Genomic DNA, 24,536 nt, shown 5'->3' with positions numbered 1-24,536 from the left:
TTTGAGCTTCCTTCTTTTTTTTCACAGGTAAGAAGAGTCACCTGCATCTCCTATTATCTCAGTTTTGGGACAAATACTGTTTTGATTTAGCACACACCCACTCATATATCAGCCTTAATTGGGACTTAAACAAATGCCTGCATGTAGTACATATGATGAATGTAAATCACCTTACTTAACATAAAATACAAGAAACATCCCTGGATAGGGATTCGGTAAAGAAAAAAGTCATCAAAGTCATCATTTTGTTTGGTTAAAGTAATCATTGGTTTCCTAATATATTTAAGTAGCATGTTTTTAAGTCTCTAGTGAACATATAGAGCACAATGGAACAGATGGGCTGGAACATCTAATGCAAGTAAATGATTTCAGATCTTTCTTTAGGTTAGAAAAAGGCAAGGCAGAGAACTGAAGTCCTGCATATATTTCTTTGGTTCCCATAAGCTCCCTTAGGCAATGGTTGCAGCTTTGACACAGAATTAGCTCATCCTTCCACATATTTTCTATTTTTGTGTAAGCTCAGTTTTTTCACCTGTAAGGCTGTAAGACTCCCTTAGTTACTGTATTATATTGGACTCCTAAATTAAGCTAATTTACTTCATCATGCTTTGATATAAACCATAGCTTGCTGAAGTCTCTGACAGTTGTTTAAACATCACAATAATTCAAATGGGTGAGTTATTCTCTAGTGGGTAGAATCCAGGGAAACAAAGATTAAAAGTATGTTGTCTGGATCTTCTGTAAGCTATTTGCCACAATCCACCACTTTTCCCCACTTTCCTTCTATCTACGTCAAGGCAGTCAAAGATCTCTAAATTAATTTGCGTCTGTGTTAGATCAAAATCAAAATGTTACATCCTTCTTTTTTCATAATATTTAAACGAGCCTGTACTGACCACTTTGAAAATAATTTTTTGTTAAGGGCATGCTACCATTGTGGGCTTGTCCCTGCTTTCTCCTTTGCCACCTCCCTGGTGAGTTCAGAGTAACAGTAATTAATACATGTAGCCACAGAACTGTTGCTATACTAGTACAAAACCTTATTAAAATCTGAACTACAGTATGAGCCTTACAGCAATTATTCAAATAGGAGCCACAAGACTCTACTCTTAAAATCATACTTTAATTTAGCTGACACAACTTACTAAACTAGCGTGTTCGTAAAAATATCTCTCACTTTGATGTCACTTTGAAACCAGACCAGAGCAAGATTTCCACATCTGCATTGTAATACTATGCCTGGCTGTCTACCTAAACTGGTAATGGTGGCACAAATGAGGAAAGAACAAACAAATTACTGTTTACTATATGCAACATCCAGAAAAGGCTTCATAACCTATTAACACAAGGATATGTAAAAAATTAAGGATGGCAAGGGAGTGATTCCTCAAGGCATCTAGTCTATATTCAGCCAGCAACTCACATTCTTGGAAGCCTAAAATGTGCTTTACAAAGGTATTTTCTGAATGATCATGTATAACTAACTGGGTTGTTAGCATCAAATCTCTGCATCTTGCCCTCTGCTCTTCCTGTGATGGGCTTTAAAAATTCACATTTTATGCTTTCATATCTGCAATGGTGCTGATAGGCCTCCTACCTGGTTAGTGACAACAGGCAATGGGCATCAGTCCCACTGGTGTTCCTGACAGAGAAGGACCATCAAAAGCCCAATTTTTGCACATCTCAGGCAGGTTGTGTTTTGTGGTAAATAGTACATAGGCTTTTGCTGCCTACAATAGAAAACTGTCCAAGTGCATTAAAAATATGTACTAATTGAAGCAAAAACAACAGCACTTGATACTGTACACAGAATTTATACAAAATCCCTGTTATTAGAGAACAAAAACTTGCCTGATGGATGTACAGAAAGAGGAGACCCAGAAAAGATTTGGCCTAAATCACTGTCCTAAAGTGTGTCTTGCATTTTTCTGTTTGTTTGTGTGTGTGTGGTTTTTTGTATGTTTGTTTCTTTTAGAGAGCTGTATCTTTTAGTTGGTTTAGAATTGCTCTATAAGTGATCTTTTCAAATTTACCATTTAAAAGAGAAGAACACTGACGTCATATATTCCTCATCTTTTTCTTAGTAATACTTGAGGAACACAGTCTTCCTCAAATATTCAATTTCAATTATAAGGCAATGTCTAGATGTTCTGGTTTCAGGTCACATTATTGATTTTACTTTTCAAGCCTCAGCATTCTGTATGTTAGTTTATATAGCAGAGCTTTGTACACTGTCTTTCAATGTTGGACAGCAGATCTTTTGAAGAGGTCTGCTTCTCTTGCATTTGCATTGTTGCTGTCCTAAGTTACATCCTACAACTGTAAGTGGTCAATAAACAAAGTCGGACAGGTCTCTTCATATCAATTTTATATTTTTTGTGACATAAATAATTCTATCGAGTGCAATCACATCTGTAGAACATTATTTCTCTGACAGCCTGATCATTTTCGCATAAACAGGAATCTGAGTTTTGACCTCTTAGTTATGCATGCTTCTCAGCTTCCAGAAATATTAGATGTAAGACTGTTTCCCCTCTTTGATTGCCAAAACCAGAATCTTGAAATATCTCTTTTTCCTAAGGGAAGATTTGTCTCTTCCAAAACTTCTTTCACTTGCATAGTTTTCTTCTCTGGAGAGTGGAGACCTCGTACTATTAGTGTGTTCATTGCATGCAAAGCTTCCTTATGACCAAGTGTTTATTTGCTGTCTAAATTCAGCATCCTTGACATCCCTATTAATATCTGTTGTGACAGCTAAGCAGTATTGTTTGTTCAATTTAAACAAAATCTGCCAAACTTTGAAAATGCATGTACAAGACACACAACCACACACATACATGTGTGTTTAAGACAGTGTTATATTCTCTATAGCTTCAGTAGGCAAGCAGCAAAAGCCAAATAAAATCAAGTTCACACTTTCAACGAAAAATCAACCCAAAACTTTTTAAAAGTAGTTTAAATTTTTCATTTTTGTCACATGAAAGAATGGATGCGTGCGCATGTGCATAACCCTTAGCTTCCAGGCCTTAGGGATATGCACAGTAAGATGACTAAGAATTCCAGGAAACACCTGGTACTGAACCATGGGATGTATGAGCAGGAACTGTCTCAAGGCTACCTAGTTGCATATGACACAGATGTACCTACCCATGAAACTGAGCCCTAATCACAATACAGCAAAGATCCATATCCTCAGGCTCTTGCATTCATAGGTCAGGCACCTAAAGCCTGCATTGTATGTTTTTAGGGCCCACAAAATTTTCTAGTGATCAGACATCATTGCAAAGATAATATAGAGAGAAAGATGGTAAAAGGGAATGTGGCAAATAGCAGCTGAGAATAGCTAAGATAGCTTGAATAAAAAATGAAATAAAACACAGTAATAAGCTAAATTTTATGCTTTAGACTTTTAATTGGCTTTCATATTTGTTTCTTTTCCTAAGGCCTTACTATGACTCTCAGCATGCAGGCATATTGCAGAACAAAACAAAAATAGCATGGTTAAACTTTCAAAACCTCTTTTAACTGAAATTCAGCCAAAGCAAAGCTCATTTATTCCACCCAGGTGGAACTACTGTGGTGGTTTACACCAAAATCACCCAATTTATCTTTGGTCGAAGAGGTTTAAGAAAGCAGATTTAAGAATAAAAGAACCCCCTAGGCAAAACTTATATGAAAGATATTTCTTCTTCACAATCATTAAAAAAAAAAAAAAAAAAAAAAAAGGCATGGGAAAATTGCTTCCTAGATATAATAAGGACCACAAAAAGAACAGTAATACTTAACTGTAAGCAACCTCATATTTTCACTCTTCAACATGGAGGAAGATGAAAGAATATTGTTCAAAGGATCCTGGCTTACTGATGGTAAAATGATGGTTTTTTTCAAAGAAAGCATGGTAAGAAATAATCACTTGAGAAAAGATGAATTTCACATTGATCAACGATATGTCTGTGATTTATCTAAAACTTATGAAGAAGCTACCATGCTAAAGCGCCAGAATAATGCAACATTCATGATTAACTTACAGCCAGAACAGGGTGTCACTACAGCTGATTCCAATATATAGCTGGTACTACAGAAATATCAAAAAGTGACCTTTACATTGGCATTAGTGGAGTAGTTAAAAAACATGCTTGGATAACATTTATTATCTATAAAGAAGTGTTTTAAGAGAAGCAGAATGGTCCTAATAAACTGAAAACATGTCATTTAATCCTGTTCAAATGATTTAAAAATTAATATAATTAAGGAGCCACTGAAGGATGTAATATATTCAGGTTTAAGGAGGCATTTGCTTTTACTCCAAAGGGGTCAAGAAATGAAGAAATTTATGAGGACTCCTGAAAACATATGGATGAGCAACCATAATTCACAATATAAAATTTGTTGTGGACAATAAATTATTGGAAAATATAGTTTTAAATAATCTTATTAATTGAACTTTTTAAATTACTTTTACTTTCAAGATAAAAATGAACAGAGGTGACTGTTAACAGGAAATGCTCTGATTTAATGTTTAGTTTTCAGACAGAAACTTTTGAAGGAAGCAAAAAAGGGAAGGAATAAACTCTTACTGTGTCATCACCTAAATCAATGATACATTCACATTTTGTACTGTACTTGATTTTGATCACTTTTCATCAAAAGTGATGCACAGGAAGAAAAGAAAAGATTTGGAGAAATTTTGGCACCAAATTGATTGGACAGGAGAACAGTCTCCACCAAAGCAAAGCCTTTAAAAAATACGACAGTAACATTTTAATTCTCCTATATGTATATATATAAAATATATATACAGGATTACATATTACTTCATAGTAATATTTGAAGGATCATATTACTTCATTCTTTTAAAGCAAAAATGGCTGCCCACAGTGAAAAAAAGTCACAGGTTATTACATATGTTGTAGTAATTAATAATTGCCCTGAAGAACTAATGGCCCATGGGTATTATGGCGGTTGGAACTAGATGAACTTCAGGTCCTTTCCAACCCTAACTATTCTATAATTCTATGATTATGTAAAAAGTTTGCTGAGATTTAGAAATGGCTTAGAAATGTGTGCTCTTCCAGTACCAGTGTCCACCTAGGATAAGATGGCAGGAGCTGCCTACTGCATGCTTCTTGGGAATCCTGTCTGTAGCTTGACCCAGAAAGAAACTTTCCATACTACAGCATTAGTCAATACTCATATTTTATACTACCAGAAAACTCAAGTGGCAAAATAGCATTTTGTATGGAGCAGTGATTTGTCTGGTAACCTCCTCTTATGCTATGCAGAGACGTTTATGAATAGGATGATGTTTTCCATCTTCAATGACCACTTTCAACTGCCGTGAGCGTACAACAAAAACAGCTTGCCCCCTCGGCTCTGAAACATCCTTCTGTCGCTTACATGACTTTGCAGTACATTAATGCCCTTTCCATGGCTCTACCAGTGTTGCAGAAGCTGTGCCTTGACAATGGGAGATGGTCACTGTGGCTACAGGGACTGTGCTGTATCTGAAGAGAGACCTCTGCCATAGCAACCAAATGCCACAAAAGCTTTCAGGACTTTGTTCCACTATTATCCTTTTGTTTTTAAGCAGTCAAAAGGAGTAGGAAAATCTCCAGAAAATGGAGAGAGGTAAATGGAATAGAGACAAACATCTGAAATACCTGCCTGTACCATAAATAAGCAGTACTCTCCTGTTTTGCATTGAAGCGGCATTGCTCTCTTTGTAACTGCAACTGAACTGTGATGCTGTCTGAAGAAAATGGAAAGGGGAAGGAGGGGAGAAATGATAATAGTGATTTTTTTTTTTTTTTTTTTTTTTTTTTTTTTTTTTCTGCATTGTGTCAGGCAAGTCCTCATTCAGAAAAATGGTTTAGGGATCTCTTTATGGTAGAGAGATTTAGATTTCCCATTTCCTATAAAATACATTTTTAAGGCACATTTACTTCTTTTTCACACAGCAGTACATGTTCATGAATGGGAAGTCCCATTTCCTTGGCCGACATCAATTCTCCTTTAGAAAAAACAGTTTCTAGCTGTAATACTTGACATGAAAAACTTGCCTCCATTCAAAGAGCTCAATGAGCTAGGAAGAGCAACATTTAAACTACAAATACAACAGTTTAGTTGACAATGCTATGAAATATTAAGCCAAATTTATGCAGGTGTCTAATCAAATAGCAGCCTTGGTCAGCTTTGGGGACTGAAATAAATTTGGTTATTGTTGATGTTAATTGAATGAGCTGATCAAGTTATATAAAAATCATCCTGCAATATTGAAATCAAACAATATGAAAAATTATCACATAGATAGGATGGAGCTGTGAGTCCCATACAGACAACATAATTGGTATTCTGAAAAGCCTGCCAATCTACAGTTACAATTTCTGGCTTAGGCAAATCTAGTTGTAATAAATGACAGTAGGCTTATAGAATAAGCGTGTGGTCATATCTGAGAGAAATAAAAGCATGGTGAAAAGCATGTGAAAGCACAGCAACATATGAGTGTATTTTTTAAAGTTTGGAATAAACAAAGAAAATCTTGCATTAAAATTCTGTTCTAAGAGAAATGATTCTATGTTCAGTGGATCCCTTGATTCTTACTCATGTTTCCAGTAAGTTCAATCCATCACCTCAGAAAAAAACCCACTCATATGAGCAAAGAGTCAGTACCTGGATAATGTAAAGAATGACATTCAAAATGGTATTATCAGAGCTCTCAAGAAACTGAGAAATCTCATGGCCAGATCCAAAGAAGGACTTACATACTGAAGATTTAGGTAGAGCTGAAGTACTTACATTCAAAACCATGACCCAAAAATATTATTCTAACCTGCCATTGGGTTACTAGAAGGAACTTTAGATGGGAATTTTTTTCTTTTTTTAATAACTATGCAGTTGCTTTCCTGTTACTGAACATTATTAACTCTATGCAAACAACATCAATACAGCACAGAAATTAAATGAAACCCCCTGTGATCCACTTTTACCTTTCTGATGCCTTCAGAAGGGTTCGATACACAATTATCTGCTCCATTATTCTTACTGATAGTCCTCCACAGTTCAGCAAATGTGTTATCCTGCTCCAAAGGGTTGGTCCCTTTTGCTTTAAAGTATTCATACACTGCTGAATCCCTGACTGTACCATAAGATATATCCATTTGTTTGGACAGATCTTGAAATGTTCTGAAATTCAAGCGATATTGAGTTATTAGTATTATGTAGTACATCATTACTAAGATTTCATTCAATAAATGACTACTATGTCATTAGTAAAAAAGCACTTACCCTCACTAACATTTGCATATCTCTTTTCTCATCATAAAACAAAGGAGTAATGTAATTGTATTGATATTGTATTAATGTAACTATATCCAAGCTCTTTTGCACCCCAGTAAAGACTTTTTTTAGACAGATAACATTCATGTTAAATATTACAATACTAAGTTTTCACAATAACATAGTACAAAATAAAGACTCACTCGAGCACAGGAAATCCTCAGTTACTAAATACAAACTTCCAGCCCCATCAGCATCACCAGACATACCTTGCAGAATTCAGAGGAATTAGTTTGCAGTTACACCAATACTCCATCTGACTCCAAATCAATACAGCTGTTTTAAACAAACAAATAAAAGTCTTGCTTCCAATTTCCACTAACTCTCTCTCTTTTCACAGCCTCTGGTAAAATTGGCATTTTTCATTCACACACAGGCCTAACTTTCATTTACTCATCATACCACTCTGGAAGTGTAAATGGTCCTCAACCTGAGTGGCTGTGAATGCACCATTTATTTTCAAATTGTACAGAATGTAATTCACTCCTGGTTTACAGCCTTTTCTGCACAGAAAGGTGTAAATCACTGCCTGCATCAAAGAAAACCAGGCTAAGTTTCAAAACATTTAAGGTGGTATCACTGGCATCAGAAGCAGCATCCTAGTATCCACCTTTATGCATTCATTCCCATTCTGTGCCTCCTTCCTCTGTCCTCAAATATCGCTTCTGTGCAGTGCCACCATTTTTTTCATCTGAGCATACACACACATAAACACACATTCAACCATTGACCACCACATGGAGGGGTCAAACCGAATCTCATAAATAATGATTTATTTTGCATTTTATAATGTGTAACTTCACATAACGCAACATGCTTCTCATATGACCAACAGATTAATACTGTTTGAGATCAGCCAAACTAAAGCAACCCTTTCTACTCCCCCCATTTCTTTCTCTTCAAAACAATCTTTTAGGAAAAAAAAAAAAAGTCCTGAAAACATCTGAAAGGCAAACTCATGCCACCTCCCACCTGCCTCCAACTCCTGGAGCCACAAAAGCAAAACATTTTGCCTTGCAGCTCTTGCAGAACGTGTCTTCACAATGCTACTGGGGAGCCTTCGCTTGGCCCATGAGCTGAAACTGTTTTCCATACAATAGACAGTATTTTTCTGCCACTCTTTTCCCTGTTTCACTGCGAGGATGCCACTGTTTAGACCTCACACCCATGTAAAATTCCCTGCAACACTATTTAAAGCAAAGCAATCCCGGCATATACACAACACTATATAAAAATATGTAAAAAATACTTCCTTCTTCTCCATCATGTCGCATCCAGGCCTCCCAAGTTTGGCTCCAAAAGAGCCCCTTTGCTGGCCATCTCTGTTCCCAGGGCTGCAGCTCAGCAGGGATGCCTTTCCCACCCCAGCCAGAACTCTTCAAACTCACAAGCTGCTTCGAACAGTTTAAGTGGTTTAAGTTCTTAAATTGTGTTAAGGACTTTTCATCATTTTAAGCTGTTAAGCAGCTTTAAGTAAGACTGTGTGAACAGTTTTTCTCTATATACATTGCACATTTGTAGATTTGGGCTAACTGGGAGTTACATCAAGCCCCGAACCTTCTGTTATTTCTTCAGCTGTGTACATAGCACTTTGGTAAAGTACAGAATGAACACCTTGAAGGTTGCTGGAAATTCAAAATTCTAATGAAAAATAAGAGAATTTGTGACAGTTTTATTTCTCTCTTTGTTTAACAATCCTGAAAGTTAAATTCTGTTCTCCTAAATGTTTCCTGTACATTTCATTGAACAGGACCGTTTTTCCTCTAGTCTCGATCAAGAATGATTACATGTTGCATTTAGTTCTGTCTTTATTTTTTAAAATAAGTTTCATCATATCCCATGGAATTGCTTACATCCTGGGAATGAACAATCTGCCTGTTAAAGACACATTTCTGTCTATTCTATGTACAAATGACGCAAAAAGATACTCTATACACACAGGAGGGTTTCTGTGGCAACCTTTTTCACACCAGGTTTGGCGTACAGATTTTGGCGTGTGTAGGAGTGCATGTCTGGTAGAAGCAGAAACCTTTTAGCTGTTTTTTAACAGATCTTTCAGCTGATAACAACTTTACAAATGCCTATTGCTCATGCTGCTATTCTGTTTGAAAGTTTGAACATGAGAGTTTGGATATTAAAAACCAGTAATTAACCCTGCATTTTTAATAATGTCAGTATTTTCTGGGTCAATTCTACTGCTTCTGCTGCTGTGGAAGATTTTTTGTCAGAAATACGCCTTTTCTTTTAGTTAAATTGTTCTTTATTGACAGTATTTTTGTTTTAGCTAAATTACATTTTATTGACAATCAGTACTCTACAAAAGCACAGTACATGTTGCTTTTTGAGCAGCACAGTTTCTTCAATTCGCTAAGCATCACAGGGCACAGTGAGTAAATATGGGCTTTAAATCAACTGCTTTGCAATAAACAGATAGTCAGTACTGGTGGCAGGGAGGGAAGCACAACCTTTGCCTCAGTGTGATAAGGCAAGTACTGCCCTTTAGCTGGCAGAATTTCTTTGGAAGAGATAATGTGGATTATTGCATGTCATAAGGATTACATGTGCCTTTCTCGCAGTACCCTATTTGATGTATTGTAAGAATAGTCACTGACACAGGAAATTCTCCGTACTGCACTAACATTAGAAATATCCTGAGAGACAGATGGTTGCCAAAAGGATACAGTGAGGGGCACAGTAAGTAACCAAGCTTGCGAGCAGTTCCTGCAGCAGAAGTTCAGATGGATGGTGAATGTTTCAGTGAGAAAATAACCTTATGCCTTTACCAAACGGACCACTTAGCCAAAAACCTATTTCAGAAATTATTCTGACAGGGAATAGTCTAGACCACAGTTCTTACTCTGTATAAAAAAATGCCTCCATATATTTCTGCACTGAAAGTGGTGGCATTGCTCAGTATCTCCACGGACAGAGAGGCGAGAGATCTGGACATGGCGGATACAGTCACATATATAAAAGATACTGAACGGAGGTTAGTATCTCCTGGCTTTTACAGGGTGAATTAAGATAATAACATGTGCAGTTTTTAACCATTGTTATTTTAACTCAGATAAGCCACTGCTAGACAGAATCATTCACTGCTACATTTCAGATACTGGTTGTATCTTATAATTGTGTCATTCTCTAAAAGCAGCTGCTCTCATGGTTCTTAAGCTTTATTTTTGCAACCAGCCATTAGCTGGACCCACCTTCTTTAGCCACTCAAATTCTTGCCTCACTTTACTATAGCAAAGGTTTCATGCATTCATATATAGAATAATTTGCAACAAAATTGTGTAGGATAACAAGATGCCCCATTAACCTTGCCACCTCAATTATTGGATCTTACAACCCATTAAGGGCTCTCTGTGTGATTAAAGATAAAGCTAGTAAAGCAGAAAAAGCTGATGTTTCTCACTTACAGTTACAGGAGCCGAACTTCAATTTGTAGATAAATACATCCACTGTGTGATTGCTATAACAGACAAGTGCATGTAAACCCATTCATTTAAGTAAATGTATCTGTGGTCAATCTAAGCAAAAAGAGTGTCTTTTAAAACCGTATTACCAGCCAAAATATTTAACATGTGTAGTTACGCCTGCTAGATAAATGCGAGAATTGATACATAATTTCCAATGGAGTTGCAATTACATCATGTAGAGCCAACTGAAAACTGGACTCTCTGCTTGTTTTATTGTTTAGAAACATATTGACATAAACCATATGCTGCAGAATAAACAGGCAGGCAATAGCTGTGCTGGCATTTATAATTAGACCACTAGAAATAGTTGCTAGAATAACAATACTGATTAAGTCACACTTTTTGGAGATGTTTTCTTTCTAGTAAGAGACTCATGTAGCTGTAGATATATAGACTAAAAATATGCTGCCACTATAGGCTTATTTTACTCTGGAACTGCTATAAACCCAAGACTTTGTGAATGGATAATATGTACAAAGCTCGTCTAAGTGACAGACTAAACCTGTCCCTATGTGCTTTGAGGTAACTGCTGATCAATTAACCCAGCTGAAGTCATCAGGATCATCAGATGTGATCAAAGTATTTAAAAAAAATAAAAGGAAAGATTTCTAAATTTAAAAAATCAGGAATTTTATTTTTTTCATAGCAGCTTTTTTTTTATTACAAGGTCTTAAACAAAGGAACAAGGAAAAAAGGCAAAAAAAATACTTGCTTCTTGAGATTTTCTTCATCCTTACTGTTCATTTTTTAAAAAGTTTGTAGTTAGCTGCACATCTGCACTTGTGTTTAAAATCTATTACTGTAAAGAGGCCAATTGGCTGGCACCACGATCATCCAGTAATAGTCTTTTACATCACAGTAATAAACATAGCGCTTAATCTTGGCTTCAGCCCTAGAAAAAACATAATGGGAAAATCCTGACAGCTCCTTGATTTAGAGGTAGTTTCTCCTTAACCTTCACAACTGCCTGTGTTCTGACACTATAAAACTGGGGATTTTTCTAGTCTGCTATTGCTTATGGAAAAATAATATTTCACTGTTTCTGAATACACACTATTATTTTAAAAATGTGCAAGATTTTTCATGCTTGGCTATTGTTCGTTCATCTGCACATATACTATTAGCATTAGGAAAGCCTAAGATTATACAAAGAAGGAGTGACCAGCACTCTAACTTCATTCTTCCATGTTGCAAGTACACTTCAGAGTAACCTCGTCCTTCACAGCAGTATATGTTTTGTCAAACAATAAGATATAAATAATTCCTCTTAACTAAAATTAATTAATTTTCTTAATATCAATCCCTAAGTCATATAGAGACAGTAAAATGAATTTACTGCCTTTTTCATATTTGGCATAGAAAGCTATGTTCTTCTTTTACCTAAGGAAGCCAGTGCCGTAAGATTTTTGCTCAATGCAACATAATATTTTAGGTGATGGCTGCCATCAAGATAAAGTGTCTCAGAGACAGTGAGACTTTTTAAGCTTCTCTGCATTTAGAAATGCATACACAAAATGTATGGTACAAGTCCTAAATTTCAAATTTTTAAATACCTTGAAACTACTTTATTTTCTTTTAAACTTTTTTCTTTTTTTTTTCCAATGACATCTACAGAATTAAATATAAGGGCAGTTCCTAACTATAAGTGTTTCCTCAACAGGATATATGAGAGTGAAATACATGCTTTACGCATTGGGAAAAAAGTAAACCCACTAAAGTTCTAAGTAAAAACTAAAGTATCTGAATTGATTTGACACCTTATACCACCAGTATAAGTCCAAGAAATACCTACAAGCTGAGACCTAGAATATAAAATCCTTTCCGAAAAGAGCTTTGATAAAATTATCACCCATAGAAAATAATGAGTTGAAAGAGAATTCTGTCTACTGTGATCTGCAGAAAAGCATTCCACATTGGAGACATAAAATTGCTCAGAACTACTTCCTCCATGGATGTATTTGCCAAGACAATGAGAATGAATGCGAAAATAGCATTTAGTGTTGGTGACAACCTCAGTCCACCCACTGAGAGATGGACTTGTAAACCAAGCAAGCTTTGAAGGGTCAGCTTCTCATTGGTACATGTCCTCAAGCAACAAAACAATCTGCAAAGCTGAGTCAAGCTTGTGGGTGGTAGTGTGGTGGTATGGATAATTTATACATGAGATCCTTCCGTTCAGAACCCGAGTCTTGACCTCAGTCCTGTTTATTTTTAATATCCACTTGTAAAGCAGCAAGGCAAAGGATTTGAGCCTTAGTCCATTATTCACAGGTGAACAATCCTTGGGCTTTGGATCTCCATGTTAAGTAAAATTTATGAATGGATAGAGCATATCTTAAGATATCTTAAACTGAGTCCAAACTGCCATGGAAAGACATCCTCTAGAACTAGTCTACCCAAGTTGAATAGTTCAACTGGTTGAAGAGCAGGGGGGGAAAAAAAAAACAAGCAACATAAATCCATCTGTTATGGATATAAATCGCCACTAGGGGATGATAGTCTCATTGACTCAGAGACTTACATGAAAAGTTTCACTGTCTTACTGAATCCAAACTACGAAAGCACAAGTCCACTTAAAAACAGAAAAAGCAATAGCAGTGCCCCTAAACATTAGTGCAACCAATGCTTAATAAGCCTTCAGTTATACTGGAAAGAGCAATATATTAACTGAATAATGAGATAGCATTAGAATTGACCTATCTTTAGCACCTACGAGCCTATAATGTAAATACCCATTAAAAAAGTAATAAATATTATGGCAGAGTTCTATGAATTTCCAACATATGTTCCAGGTCCATATAGGAATGTTACTAGTGTGTGTTAAACTGGATGTAAGATACATAAACTAAAAGATGGGCCAATTTAAAGATTACTCTTAGTGAGGCCAATAAAACTGTTCAAAGTATTGTTAGAATGACAGTAGCCTTAGTACAGAGAATATTAAAAGGAAAGCAAGTTTATCTCCACATCTAACAACTTCAGACTTCAGAAGAATTAGGTCCATGGTTTTAATTTGTGCATCTCTGGCTTTCTTTGAAATTATGAATAATCAAGCTGAGCTCTTAAATCAATCACTAAATTGCCAATTTCTCTGTAGTGACATGATCAAATTCTGCATTGTTCCATTTCGCTGCCGATCAAGTCACTTTAAATACTCTTAATTCTGTCTCTCTGTGCAGTGATGTGCAGAGCAACAGGTTTCTTCAGCAAATACACTAAACAAAATCTTTACTGATAGAGGTAGATCAGTAGAAATTGGCAGCAGTCCATGCATGCTTAGTATACACTTTGCAGGATCAAGTCCTTCACCAGCAAATATATCATTCTATAGTTTATATAAAACTCATTTCATCAGCTGTCCATGAAAAATACCATCCACTTTAAACAAAAGTCTTAACAGAAAAAGCCTCATGGGAGTTTCTGCGAGGGGAGCCATAAGCATCAACAGATTAAAACTACACTGAATCAATGAAGTTGCAGACCTTCACAGCAGGACTAAACATTTCCAAATCACGGAAGGAGACAAACAGTGTAGACAGTCAGGGCTATGTACGCACTTGTCATCATCAGTGGAGTGGGAACAGCTGCTACCTGTGATTTCAAAGAAGCAGGGACTTCCCTTCAGTGGAGAAACCAATCAATTGGTATGTGTTACAGAACACATTGCCATGTCAACCACGTACTTTTACTATAGTTAAAACAAAGTGATGGAACTCCTCAGCAGGTAATGGCACTGCAGCAGCTGTTTTCATGATGATAATGGTCAGTGCTGCCAGTGTGCTGGCATCTACGAGACTTTGTCTGGACTGCGACTCGCTGCCTTGTATTAGGTACAACCAAAAGCAAAATACAACATTCAGTTATGGATTTACTGGGGCAAGGAAGCTAAAACCAGCTTTATTTCTGCCACAGGAGCAGGGAATTTGCTACATGTCCCCTGTGCCACATGTGATGGCAACAGTTCTGTCACCCTTCCTGCGTAAGATCAGGAACTTCTCTCTCCTGCTGCCTCAAAGAAATTTCTTTTTTAGGGTACCTAGCATATCTAACAGGTAGATCAGTACTGCTGAGATCAGTGAAGCTATTCATGCACACAAAAGCATATGCTCAAGGGTTTCCAGAATAGGAGACAAAGGTATAAACAGTAAGAAAAAGGCAAAACAAAATAGCCAAGTACTATACACACAAAATACCAGAAGCACAGAACTTTTACAGCTTCCACAATTATTTCATCTATTTGAAACAACTTCCACTAGCCTCAGTTTCTACATGCAAAGGGAAAGATAAGAAAACTTAACTGCCTTCTAAACTCCTGATACTGCAGTGATTTCACTGCAGATTGTTTTCACTGGCACTCTGTTCCAGCAGAGCAACTGCATAATTAAGTTTTAAGGGAAGGGAACAATCAGTATGTATACCCACTGAAATGCAAAGACTGTCAAGCTATTAATAAATGATACACTGTCATGTTTACGATTTTAACAGTAATTAATTACTAGCTAGTCACATTGTATTGGCAAAACATTTTTAGGCTTTGTCTACTTCCTAAGAGCCTGAGATGCAATAGAAATATGTCCAATCCTGTCACTTGAAATCTCACTTTTGCTTTAGTGATCTCAGAACAATCTGCAGCATTTTTGCTAAAGTCAAAGTGTGGGGAATGTAGGACAAAATCCATACAACTAGGCTGTGTCCTATTGCTCACAGAACATCTTAATGTCTTCCAGTAGTTTATTTAGGAAACATGCCCATTTTCAAAAAAACTTGCATTTTTTCTGGCTGTGAGACTCAAATTTGGATCCAAAAATCAAAGTGGATTCTCATCATCATCAGTAAAACAGGTTGTTCCATAAACAAAATTAGACCTCTGGTTATTTCTATGCATTGCTATTTCTAAATGATGCCCTTAGGACCACCTTGGCAGCTCCAGTCATCTGCAGTGATCTGCACGAGTGTGACTTGACTTGTTGCTGGATCGTAGAAGTTCATTTTGCCTAGAGCTGACACTGGCTCTGGTCCAGCACTGCACATAAAGAAATCTGTTAAACAGCTAGAAATAAGCTAAACATCTCCTGATTGCCAGTCCAGTGTTTCTAAGTGTACTTCCAACCCTCCTGTTCTCCAAACATCCTCCAGGCAATAAAAGCCGAAGTCACTTAGATTGCTGATTTTTCCATTAACTAGGGGGTGGTTTTGGTTACTTATTTGTAATTTTTTCTTTCTGGATGTCCTAGATTTTCTGCATTGTTATCATATGGTAAAGAAACCATGATGGTCCTTACAGTAGAAGATATGATTATTTTGCTCGAAAATATCTTCAAAAGCAAACAATCGCGTAACAAATAACTCCATTAGCAGAGATAGCAATGGAAAGTAATTTCCAAGGATTTGCATTTCAAAGCTGGATTCACTGGCACCCCGTACTTTGTGATCTCTGGATGAAGTTTCTCAAATGGCTGGGCATATATGATTGCATATGAATTTATCTGATGTTTAATTGAAGGAGCGAAATCAGGCAGCTTCCTTTATATTTACAAGGGGCATTTACAAGACCCCTCTTCACCACCCTATTTTTCCATATTTCTAACAGATTCATACCCTTGAGATATTCAACGAATCACAGAATAGTCTGGGCCAGAAGGGACCCTCAAAGGTGATCTAGTCCAACCTCCCTGCAATGAGTGGGGACATCTGCAACTAGATCAGGTTGCTCAGAACCACATCCAGCCTGGCCTTGAATGTCTCCAGGGATGGTGCATCTACCACCTCTCTGGGCAACCTGTGCCAGGATTTTATCACTCTCCTTGTAAAGAATTTTTTCCTCACGTCCAGCCTGAATCTCCCCTCTTTCAGGTTAAGACCATCACTCCTCATCCTATCACAACAGGACCTGCTAAAAAAGTCTCTCCCCATCTTTCTTACAGGCCCCTTTTAAGTACTGAAAGGCTGCAATAAGGTCTGCCTGGGGTCGTCTTCTCTCCAGGCTGAACATCCCAGACTATCTCAGCTTTTCCTCATAGGAGAGGTGCTCCATCCCTCTGATCATTTTTGTGGCACTCCTCTGGACCCTCTCCAACAGGTCCATGTCTTTCCTGTACCAATTTAGCCACCATGTTTTCAATTTAACAATGGAAAGTAGACGACTGACAAAGAGACATTTAGAGTAATCACATTAAAGGGTTGGGGTTTTTTTTAAATGCAGGCCCAGGCTGTCAAAAGCTGGAGCCTTAATTTGTATGCTGAGATCCACATTTAAACTACTACATGACTGGACAGATTTTCAGAACAGATCAAGGAAAGCTTTGGCACAACAGCACATCTGTAAGATGTTTGCAGATTCAGTTAAAAGCCTGGAAAGGGATAATTGCTATGAGCAATTGCTGCTCATCCTGCAATAATCAGTCTTGCTAAAAAATCTGGGTTAGCCTCGGTCCATATTCCGTATTCTATTCAACATTTAAAACACTTTGCTGTTGTCACCTTTCTTGGAGTAGCTTGAAGGGTTAACACATTAATTAAAGCAAGGTATTCTACTCCTTAAACTATTAATTAAAATAAAAACTGCAGCTGGTGTTTAACAGCAACTCAGGCCCAACAGCAGGTTTTAGTCACTTCACCTAAATCAAACATATCATAAAGTTGGCATGAAAATCATATTGTCTGAATCAAACACATCTGGCGAGTGATACACAATTTTATGTATAATGAAAATAACAAACTACCTCTATTATTTATGCAGATGCACTTTAAACTGTTTGCTATGTTGATGTCTTCTACCATACACATTCAGAAGCTAAAAATCCTAATGAAGATTATGATCAAGATGAAGAGGGAAGAAATTGCTTTCTTCCTTCTCAACTAGTGCTATAAGTACTGATACCACTGCCATTCTGTTTTGCACTCAGATGACAAAGAGTAGCTTTTTAATTTAATAGAGCGGGGGACGGATAAGCTTGGCTTATCTTGATTCTGGCTTATAAAGTCCTTACTCAGGGCGAGTGGTACTTTATACAATGACTGTTAGGATATCATTATACTGTGAGGAGTCCCATTAAAGTCCATGAAATCCAAGTGTGGGATAAGGTCCTACTCAACTCTTTATTAAGTTTTGATTTATCAGGAGCTGGTGCATGCTGCAAGAACAGGGATCTCGGTGCAGAAAGCTCTGGGCTGCTGCCTGCACTAGCGTCAGCAGTCTCATAGCCAGGGTGGAAGGGCTGGATGAATTCACATGGCTCAGATATGTCAGAGGTAAAAATGATGCTGGAAAAGAGCTTCACACCCTTCTCTTACCACAGGGAGTAAAGCAGAAGCTATCAATGTTCACAGAAAAGAGAGAAGAAAACAGAAGGACTCTGAAGAGGCATCTTGATTGCTAGAACATGTGCTGGGTACTCACTCCTGGGAAATCAAAACATAGGGCTCTTCATTAACACTGAAAGCACATACAGCATTCATCAGTTATCCCTGATGTCTAAAGTGCATGCATTACATATGCTTATTTTAAAGTCTGGAGGCCCATTTGCCTGTTTCTCAGAGGACTAAGATTGCAAGCATTTGGTGTACTTCCCCATTTCATCCTGAGGTAAACAGAAAAAGAGACCTTACCCTTTTGCCTCTCTCTCCTCACCCTGAACACAAGTCTTGCCTGAAAAAATGAACCTCATGCTAGAAACATTGACAGCACTACATCAAAACCAACTAGCTGTTTCTTATATCGAGATTAATTAGTTTATTGGGTAGCCTAATTACATACCTTGAAATATGAGCTTGGAAATTGTATTACTGCCATATGAAAGAAACACAGTAGTTATTCTGACTGATGGTTTTCTATTCGTTTTTTAGATAGATATGACTATTCATAAATCAATTAAATCAGTGGCTTATTCTCCTAGGCTGGTTTTAATAGTTTAGAAGGCAAACAACTTTAGGGCATGTGATTACAGTTCTTTTAATGGAAATTTGGCAGCTGTATCAAAATAACTTTTCTAAGGCAACACCATTCTCTCCCTCATCTCCAGATGAGTCTGGAAACTGTATTATATTATATGGGGGCACGTGTGTAGAAGAGAACATTGCTCAGTAAGGCAGATCAGCCCAGGAAGTGGAAAGAACACATGTAATCATCCCTTACAGCAACTCAGTAATATTTCCACAAAATTTTTCTTTCCCTCTAGAAAAATGTGCAACACAGGAACTAAGAAATAATAGGAAAGCACTTATGGTAATAAACAGTAGCATGATAGTTTCCAGGGAAACTAAGAATGCTCAGCTCTTTTTCCCCTCTAAACACCAATAACCTGCATCTATTGAAAGTGTGTTTTGCTGTTCTTGTTTGGTTGGTTGTTTTTTGGGTGTTTTTTTTTTTCTTTTGGTTGGTTGGTTTGTTTTTTTTTACATCATCATGAATAGTTTCTAAAGCTCTTTATGAGAATAATCAATTTTTAAAACCTTTTCTTTTAGAGTTTAGAGTTTTCCACCTCATGGCATAGATGGTCTATAAACATTTGAGAATGTATTGGAACAACTTTTATTTCAGAAGATGAAACACCATCCTATACATCATTTAAGGTGTTCAGAGTTTAAGTGTGAAAAAGAATGATCTTCTATCATGGAGACATTTATAAGGTGGCTATTTTAGATTTAAATGAAAATGTCAAAGAGAAAAGCAACCAGATTAAAAGTGTTTGCAAGATGATGGAGCTCACTATCCTGAGGGAAAAAAACAACAAAAAAGCAAGAGTAACAGCATAAAAATAATGGATTTCAAAAGACCAGACCTCAACAGACTTCAGGAACTGCAGGAGAAGGCCTCTTGGGAAGTTTGATTTAAAGAATGCAGGACTACAGAAGGGCTGGCAATTCCTGAAAGAGACCATATCAAAGACACAGATGCAAACTATCTTAACATGAGGAACTATAACAAGAAATTATAAAAAGCTGTTATAATGTCAGCAAGAGCTCTTTCAGGACCTAGAAAACCAAAAGCATTTTGTTCTCATTATAAAACAGTAGTGCATCCATTTGACTAATTACATACTAGAAATACATGGGAGAAAAAAATCAAAGAATCAAAAATAAATCCTCCTCAATGCCAATGAATATAGCTTACATCCTCTAAGATGTTACTGCATGAAGCTGTTTGTGTCATCCTCAACTGAAGTTCCTGAAGTCCTCTGCCCACAAAAGAGCTGGCAAAAAGACACATGCCTGTACCCCAGTTATCCCATACAAAGTCTGATTTCTTAATTTATAGCTGATTTCATCAGTACAACATGAAACAGATTACTGTGCACTGAGGTCACCAAAACTGAAACTCTTAACCTCGCAACCTACAGCATAGGCATGCTTGATTTTTAGTCTCCGAAAGAATGGCTGCTGAACGTTGCTCCAAAGATCAGCTTTTGAATTGATTGTATGAACTGAATTTTTAGGCTATAGGGTACAATCATTACTTAATTTTTATTGAAGACTATTAACTCAAATCTTGCAATGTGAAAGACGGATCAGCTAAGTGGAGCACAGGACTGGCCATAGCACTGGTCAGTGTTAACCAACCTACCACTACTCTGGGAGGCTGGATGGACAAACATTCTTCTTCTGTCCCTGCTGGAAATTTCCCTGCTTTTCCTCTCTTCCCTCCATCCAAAATAATCTAAAGAAATAAACAGTTCAGTGCATATTCCTTACAGTCACAGTCAGCCTGCAGACATTGAATATATGGTAATGAACAGAAGCTGGGAAAATTACTTTTGCTGCCAGGTAGGTGAGAAATTCTGGTGCTGAACGACCATGGTATGTGAACAACAGAAGCACTGCTTACGTGGAGATGTTGGTGAGGAACTGTGCAAGATGAGAAAACGGTTTATTTTACAAGAGAAAATGAAGCATTTCCCAAAATATGCAACAGATTAGCAGAGTTGGAAGCTCATTTATGTCCTGTCTGAGCTGACAGCAAGTAAAGAAACAAGTACAACTTTCCCTTCTTACAAGTGGGTACACCTACTTTCAGCTTCATCTCATTGTTTCAAAAGAATTAACTTACAGCAATAAAGTGCTAATTATTGGTAGTTTTGTGAATGCAATTTACTTGCTGAGTATGGCTGCAGGGATGCTTTCAGAGAGATCTTCCAACTCCATACAATTTGGAAACCTATGCAGAAATATGCACTATATTACCTTATAATAGAAAAACCTGCATGACTTTTATAATAGGGTCCCCTATTACACCAACAACTCTGACCAGCACAGATAAATGGTATAAAATGAAAGAAATTTTATAGGTTTTTTATTTTGTTTTGTTTTATTTGGTTTTGGTTGGTTTTTGGTTTTGTTTTTTTTTTTTTGGGGGGGGGGGGGTGGGTGCTGTTTGGTTGGTTGGTTGGGGGGGGGGGGGTGGCGGGGGTTTGTTGTGTTTTGGGTTTTTTTTCCCCAGGCAGCTCTTTCACTACCAAGTGTCATGAAGATCTTTATATTTTCTCAGGTTCTACTTGGCTTCTCACTTTGAGGGTCTTTGTTTAAATACTTTTCTGACAAAGATACATACCGTAGAGGCATGTAACAGTATCTCTCTGTCCAAAAGAATAGCAAAGATAGCCATCAAGCGAACACATGGAATAGTATATTAACATGCAAAAAGCAGTTAGGTAATTTTGAATTGTAGGTCAAATGAATATCTACTTGATACAGTGGAAAAAATATTAAAGTTTTTGCAGGAGTGAAAATGTCTGAAGCTTTAAGGTCATCTCTATTTGAATTGCTATAGTAATAATTATTTTGCCTTTTTAATATCCTGTTGTATTGTATTATCAGTTCATATAAGACATTAAATCAGCTTATTTAGAGAAAACCAATCGAAATACAAATGCTCTATTGGGCAAAAATCATCTATTACTGCATTTTGTATTGTTTACCCATTAGGAGTCACATAGAAGATAAAATCCAACAAAATAAGCTATATGTACTATCCTTGTAACAAAAAGAAACCACGTACTGCAACAAAGAAGGCTGAATTCAGGGGCCAATGAGATTTAATGTATGCAGAAATCATACAGCTACACTACTCTATGGACAGCCAATGAACAACATATATTAATTTGAGAAAAACTGACTTAAAAGGTGACTTAATCTGAGCTGAGAAGAGACTGTGCATCAAATCTCAGCTTTGAACCAATCCTTGTACATTTTGATGGGCTGTCATGAGGGTTGTGGCTCTTGCTACATTTTCACCCTTCCAAGGCAAAAGAAAAAAATAATAAAAAAAACATTTTATTACATGCACAGATGGTAGATTTTGCTAGCGTCATATCCAAATAATTTTCTTCACTAATCTGCTCATGCATCTGAATGTTAATGCCTCAATGCACTTAAGTCATAGAACTTCTCTGTAACAAGAACAAATTAAGAGATGCTACAATATAGGTGTCATAAAAGTAGAGTTGAAGAGGGTGTGGAATCACAATCTCTTGGTTTGCCATTGATCTCTAATATATGCCGCATTTTTAATAATGGCAACTGAAGAGACAGAATGCAGTCTTGATTTTCAGCTGTGTATTCTCATTTTTTCCCAGAAAAATGTCCTCAGGAAATATTTGCTTGCCTGCTTGCTCAAATAGATTAGAGTAATTACATTTCATTTTAAGCCATGGTTGAAAGGCATATGCCAACATTCAGAAAGCATTTTAAAAGGCTCTAGACTTTTTGAAGCCCTGGATTTCCCAGAAGCACACACTGGGCAACACAATCAATGAAACTGAAATGAAAAGATAGACAATGGGGGTTCTAGCACTGGCAACAACACAGTGTCTTGTCCTGTGCCTGAGCCAAGCTCTGCCCTTAAGCACTGCTGCCCTGCTGCACCGGCTCCGGAGTATTTCCTGTGAAATTTCTTCCATGTGGTCTAAACAGGGAACATTCTGGAAAGAAAAAAAGTCTTGAGTTTTTGTCCTTGCTTATTCACTTGCATCTTTCTTACATTCTTTTTTAGCCTTCATTTTTTATGGATGAACTTAATCTAGTTATTTAATGATTGAAGCTTTTGCTCACAGGCCTTACATAATAATCCTGATAATTATTTTTTATCATGCTCATTCATACATGCCTCCTGCCGACGTGCCTGAGGTGCTGCACAGACACTGCAAAACATAGTACAAATTAAACATAACAAAAGAAAATCCAATGACATATTTAGAAAGGCACGTATGATATTAACAACAGAAAGGCTGGTTTCAAACATGAGGAATTTCAAGGCAAAACCACTGCAAATACAGAGGGATTCCTGTGAGTTTCTTGCTACCAACCCTATCAAATTCACTTAGCTACAGCAGATGAAACCTTTGTTCATTTCCCTCCAGCTGGCATCTTCAGAACACTTTCCTCATTTTATTTTAAATATTTTTAGATTGTTTCTGGTTCGTATGCAACTTGGAAGATCTATCTGTTTTGATACCTGCAGAGCTGTTATAATATGGTCATTTCTGGCCATCATCCTTAAAGCAGTTAAACTGACAAGGTGCTGCATAAGATACGAAAAGAATTGTTACTTTGTTATACAGAAAGGGAACTGAGACAGAAAGGAGACAAAGCTTGCCAAGATCAAACAAAGCTTCTGGAAGAAAAAGAATCTGCACCTGAGTCGTCCAAGTGTCAGACTATCACCCCATCTAAGCTGCAGTACATCTTCAGCTCTCACTAAAACACATGAAAATTGGGGATTAAAATGCAAATAAGGAACACCTTAAGAAACAACAGCTGTGGACTTAAAGGCAAATATAACATGCATTTGTATCCAGTCCATGAGTACATATATACAGATGCCTTTCAAAACACCCATAGCATGTGCAAATGTTAAGGATCAATTTGATAAAATCTTTAAACTTTTGAATTTGCAAATAGCCTACTGTTTTAATGTCCTATTTTTCCTGAGATTCTTAATCTCTTGTCAGACAAGCTCTCCAAAACCTGAGTTTCAGAATATCTGTGCAGCTACTGAACTGCATGTAGTGTGCTTGTTAACAAGAAATGAAGCTGGAAGTTAAGTCACTGCTAATTAAACTCATAATTACAAGTGGAAGGTCAGACAGCAGATCCAAGAGCTGTATGAAAATGTAACAAGACAAAAGAAAGAACAAACTTGAATGTAATAATTCAGTCCTTACTTGTCAGATTGACCTATTAGAAGACTTCTCAGCTATATACAGTTCTGAAGGCAAATATTAGAATAATGAATGCAAATCATTTGGGTTTAAACAAGTTTGTCAAAGATTAGCACAGGCTCTAAACATTACCTGGGTTTCTAAAAAAAAATCCAACCAAACAAAAAAACCCAAACAAACCAAACACAACAATTAAGAATTGCTCATTTACAAAGTTAGAACATGAATCACAGCTTCCTATCCTAGCTCCCAAGCGGTTGCCATCAGCCCATTCTCAAAAAATGCCCTCTCTTTTGGAACTGGGTAAATACCGGTCCTCTGCCCCTGTGCAGTTCAGATATCTGCTTGATAGTTCACTGCCCTGCCTGTGAATCTCCACGAATGCAGAAATCCTGAGGTAACCACTATATTGCCTTTGTTCCCTTGTTGTAAGGTTGGGGCAGAGAGAAGATCACAAGGTAATTTAGGCAGATGACTCAGAGAAGCAGTATTAAAAGAGCAAAGGGTCACAGAAGTACCAACTGCTAGCAACCAGAAAATAGAGGACAGCTAAGGAAGCTTCACACTA

General features: G+C 37.0%; 1 protein-coding gene across 1 annotated transcript in view; it reads right to left on the bottom strand.

The window, feature by feature from the left end:
- GRID1 (glutamate ionotropic receptor delta type subunit 1) overlaps positions 1-24,536 on the bottom strand; it is a 536,616-nt gene that overhangs the window by 20,390 nt on the left and 491,690 nt on the right. The window contains exon 13 of the mRNA XM_030487824.1: positions 6,987-7,182. Coding sequence (XP_030343684.1) covers positions 6,987-7,182 — 196 coding nt within the window. The remainder of the gene's footprint in view (positions 1-6,986; positions 7,183-24,536) is intronic.

The sequence above is a fragment of the Strigops habroptila genome, chromosome 5, assembly GCF_004027225.2.
Source record: "Strigops habroptila isolate Jane chromosome 5, bStrHab1.2.pri, whole genome shotgun sequence".
NCBI lineage: Eukaryota > Metazoa > Chordata > Aves > Psittaciformes > Psittacidae > Strigops > Strigops habroptila.
The sequence above is the reverse complement of the archived record's forward strand: the minus strand, read 5'-3'. Positions and strand labels throughout refer to the sequence as shown.